At 51.2% G+C, this 3,826-nt stretch overlaps 1 protein-coding gene across 1 annotated transcript; it reads right to left on the bottom strand.

Moving 5' to 3' along the window:
• Positions 1–295: 295 nt before the first annotated feature.
• TMEM139 (transmembrane protein 139) lies at positions 296–1,267 on the bottom strand. Its single transcript, XM_025854814.2, has 2 exons — positions 910–1,267; positions 296–689 (listed from the first exon to the last, which is right to left on the bottom strand). Exons 1-2 carry the CDS (start codon positions 1,230–1,232, stop codon positions 296–298), a joined length of 717 nt encoding a protein of 238 aa, XP_025710599.2. The 5' UTR covers positions 1,233–1,267.
• Positions 1,268–3,826: the final 2,559 nt, after the last annotated feature.

The following is a 3,826-nucleotide window of genomic DNA, read 5'->3' as shown; positions in this document are numbered from 1 at the left end:
ACATAGCTGTCACTCAGATGTTTCTTTTCTTCCTTCTCCAGATTCTCTGGATCACTCCTCTCACCCTCCATCTAACTCTGGAAATACCGGCTATGGGGTAGGTTACTGAATGTTACCTGAAGACTCAAATTGTGCCACATACATCTCAGCTGGAAAAGGCTTACCATAGCCTGACTCCCCTCTGTGTTCAGTTCCCCATGCAGAAACACAGTTCCTGACACAGCAGGCACGGGGAACTGTTGGTCAAATGCATGAATGGGTCTGGTGCAGAGATGCTATATCGTGGTAAAGTCTTTTAGGGGGGCGTCCCGTTGTTTTCAGAGAAAACATCATCATCAGGTTGACCAAAGCTGACATCATAGGCAGGAGGTGGAGTAAGAGGCTCCAATTTGGGGGGCACCCCCAAGCTCTGCAGATCAGGAGCAGTGGACATGACCCGGGATCCCCGAAGCCGAAGGCTGACTGGATCTCTTCCGGAGTTTTGTGGGGTCATAGACCCCTCTGAGCCCACTCGCCTTTCTAATCGGGCTCTATTGGGGCCGTCTGGATTGCTAGGCTGTCCTTCCTCAAGTTCTGGGGGGATTACAACACTGCTGTAGGGGGGTGGCTGATCCAACAGCTGGGGGCGGCATTGTGATTCCAACACCACAGCCTCTTCGTAGGTTGGCACCTCAAAGGCTTCATTGTCACTGAGGGAGAAGAAATAAGGTTACTGGTGGCCTCCTGAAAGGAGTCCTTTTTCCCTTTACTGTCATCTATTGGCAAAAGACCCACCCACCCCTGACCCCACCCACCACCTCAAAGATACCAGTAACAGGAAAGCAGAGCTGTATGTCTGAGAGACTAGAGGGACACAGGGCAAAAGGGTCCATCGTATATTCCTAGAATTCTGTCCACCCCTTGACTCACCGTGCATTGCCTGAGGCCCCTGGGCTCTCCGTCTGCATTGATCGGAACCCCCATTCCAGAGAACAGGCCAGGAGGCAAACAAACAAAAAGAAGCCACCCAAGGCGAGAAAGAAATAAGCAACAGGGGCGATGTCCGGCCGTATGCCCAGTAAAGCCAGCCCCAGGAGGAAGGAGGTGCAGCACAGGAAGAGAAGCGGCTTCTCCAGTCTCCCCCACAACTGGGTTGGCACCATGGCCCCTCCCCAGGCTCCTGCAAAAAGACACACAGGTGTGTCTAAACCAGCAATTGGCGTCCCGTCTGGGTCAGATTCCAAAGTAGCCATATTAGACACCTTTAGGTTTTAGGTTCTTCAGTCTCGAATCAAATGGCTCAAATATATGATCTTCAGAGTTCCATTCAGCTTTGTAATTTTCTCTATGATCACAGTGCCGTCCCAAGATATCAGTATGTGTGGAGTAGCCAGGAAATAAAAGTCCAGGAGCCTTCATGCGACTTACTGTGTCATGGCCCTGCCTTCCCTCCTTCTTCCTTCTTTTCTGCAGTCTCTCTTCCAGCTCTATCTTTCTACACCATCCAAGACTCAGTCTTGGCTGGCCCTTCCTGGGGCCTCCGTGCTCACCAGCATCTGTGGAATCCAGGTGATGAGGCAGGCCCTGGCTTTTCTCTATAATTGCTCTGCATTGGACCTCCACCCTACCTGCCCCCATCTCCCCAGTTAGGCCCTGTTGGGGAGGGAAGCTGGGGAGGAAAACCCCATCTTTCCATTTCCTCCACTCAGCCCATGCTCTGGTTGGGGGGAGAAAGTGCCCATGCATGCAACAAAGGGACACAACTATGTGAGAATCTTACAAGGCCTAGGGCAATGGACAGAGGCCCAGATAACTCCTGATCTCTCCCTGTCTGCCAGGGTATCCCATCCTCTACCGGCCTTAACTCAGTAAGCTCAGATTTCAAGTTTTCTGTCTGTAGTCACCGCAAGGGCTAGGAAGCTGGTGGGGGGAAGCCTTCTTTTCCCTCTCCAACACGGCTGCCACGCCTAGGCAGCAGCGCCCCAAAACCAGCCCATTAGTTGTTCCCTGAACTCTGCATAGCAAGAAGCCACAGACTCTAGGTAGGGACCAGACCCCCTGCTTGAACCCTAACCCCAATCCCATGGCCCTCCTGCCCTTCTCACCGGTGTTAGGAATTCCTCTCTCACCTGTCTGGACCGACTCGGCAGAAAGTAGGTTGTAGGGGAGCGGAAGGTGGGCGGGTGGAGCCCAGTGGCTCCACCCACTTGTCTGTTCCAATCCCTCAGTTCCTGCGCAGGCTTCCTCCTCCCCTTTCTGCTTACCGAGTGGTGCTATTGCCCCACCTTGATTTTTTTTGGTTTTTACACCACCCACCCCCTACAGTGCCTTAATGAGAGTGCTCCTGCGCCCCCGCCCCACCCCAGTGATCTTTGTACTTAGGACCAGAGTTATATTCAGTTTCCTCTTCTCTTCTCAATGCGTACTGTTTTCTGAGTAGTTTGTCTTCTGTTTAGGTAATATATTTTATGCTTGGAGCAGAGGCCACGGTTTATTTAATCTCTAGATCACATAGTGCTTTGCAGGATTTGCTGTGGCATGGAATGGCGGGTCGTGCTTCAGCTGCCAAAGTACCATTTCTTTGAACTTGTTTTTTGCAGACCTGTAAAACGTTTTGGTGTATGGTTCTTGGCCCAGTTAACTCTTATTCTTCAAAGTCACGTCCAAGGTGATGCCTGCTCTGGAGGCTGTCTCCACAGTGTATCCACAGCATTCCTTCCTACCCCTGTTCAAGACTTTAGGTGTTTCTATAGTAATTTTCTATTTACATACCTTTTTTCCACCATGAGCTTTTCATTTATTTGATTTTTTTAAAGATTTTATTTATTCATGAGAGACAGGGAGAGAGAGAGAGAGAGAGAAGCAGAGGGAGAAGCAGGCTCCCAAGGAGCAGGGAGCCCGATGCGGGACTCGATCCCAGGACCCCGGGATCATGACCTGAGCGGAAGGCAGACGCTTAACCATCTGAGCCACCCAGGCGCCCCACCATGAGCTTTTCAAAGTGAGTGATTAGTTTCAATAAATTCTGAATCCCTGCAGTTGACATGGTTCCTGACACAAGGTAGATGCTCACTAAACATAGCTGAATGCTCTCATTAGAAGGCTACCATCTTGCCTGGCCTCACCACACACTGGAGATCCAGGACCCGCTCTTATTTTTCTTTTTCTTTTTAAGTTTTTATTTATTTATTTGAGAGAGAGCATGAGCAGGGGGGAGGGGCAGGAAAAGCAGGCTCCCTACTGAGCAGGGAGCCCCACATGGGGCTTGATCCCAGAACCCTGGGATCATGACCAGAGCCAAAGGCAGACACTTGACTGAGCCACCCAGGTGCCCCTATGACCACTCTTTTTTTTTTCTTTAAGAGTTTATTTATTTATTTGACACAGAGAGAGCACAAGCAGGGGGAGCAGCAGGCCTAGGGAGAGGGAGAAGCAGATTCCCCACTGAGCCGGATGTGGGGTTCGATCCTGGGATCATGACCTGAGCCCAGGGCAGATGCTTAACCAACCCAGCCACCCAGGCGCCCCTATGACCACTTCTTTAAGGGGAATCCTGGTAATAAGTCTAGGTGAGGCAGGTGTTGGGAGGTGTAGAGGATGGAGGCATACTTTACTCTTGAGACACAGAGAAGGCTACAAGGCTGGGTTCCAGGCCTTCAGAGTGTTACCATTGGACAAACCAAGGGGAGTAGGAGATAATGGGGCACAAATATAATCCCAAGGACAGTCGTGGGGCACAGCCAGGGCTGCTGCATCAGAGGATGTGTGGAGTGTGTGTGTATGTGTGAGAGAGACAGAGTGGGAGAGGAGAGAGGAAGGGAGGGAGGGGAAGAAGGATGGGGTGCCT

The sequence above is a fragment of the Callorhinus ursinus genome, unplaced genomic scaffold (assembly GCF_003265705.2).
Source record: "Callorhinus ursinus isolate GAN/ISIS: 27379988/994484 unplaced genomic scaffold, GSC_fseal_2.0 scaffold12, whole genome shotgun sequence".
Taxonomy (NCBI): Eukaryota; Metazoa; Chordata; class Mammalia; order Carnivora; family Otariidae; genus Callorhinus; species Callorhinus ursinus.
The sequence above is the reverse complement of the archived record's forward strand: the minus strand, read 5'-3'. Positions and strand labels throughout refer to the sequence as shown.

Excerpts from the sequence above, each read along its gene's own strand:
- TMEM139 (XM_025854814.2), bottom strand. The coding sequence starts at position 1,232 with ATGGCTACTTTGGAATCTGACCCAGACGGGACGCCAATTGCTGGTTTA. Across the intron at positions 690-909 it reads GGGGCCTCAGGCAATGCACG|TGACAATGAAGCCTTTGAGG; the intron begins GTGAGTCAAGGG and ends CTTCTCCCTCAG.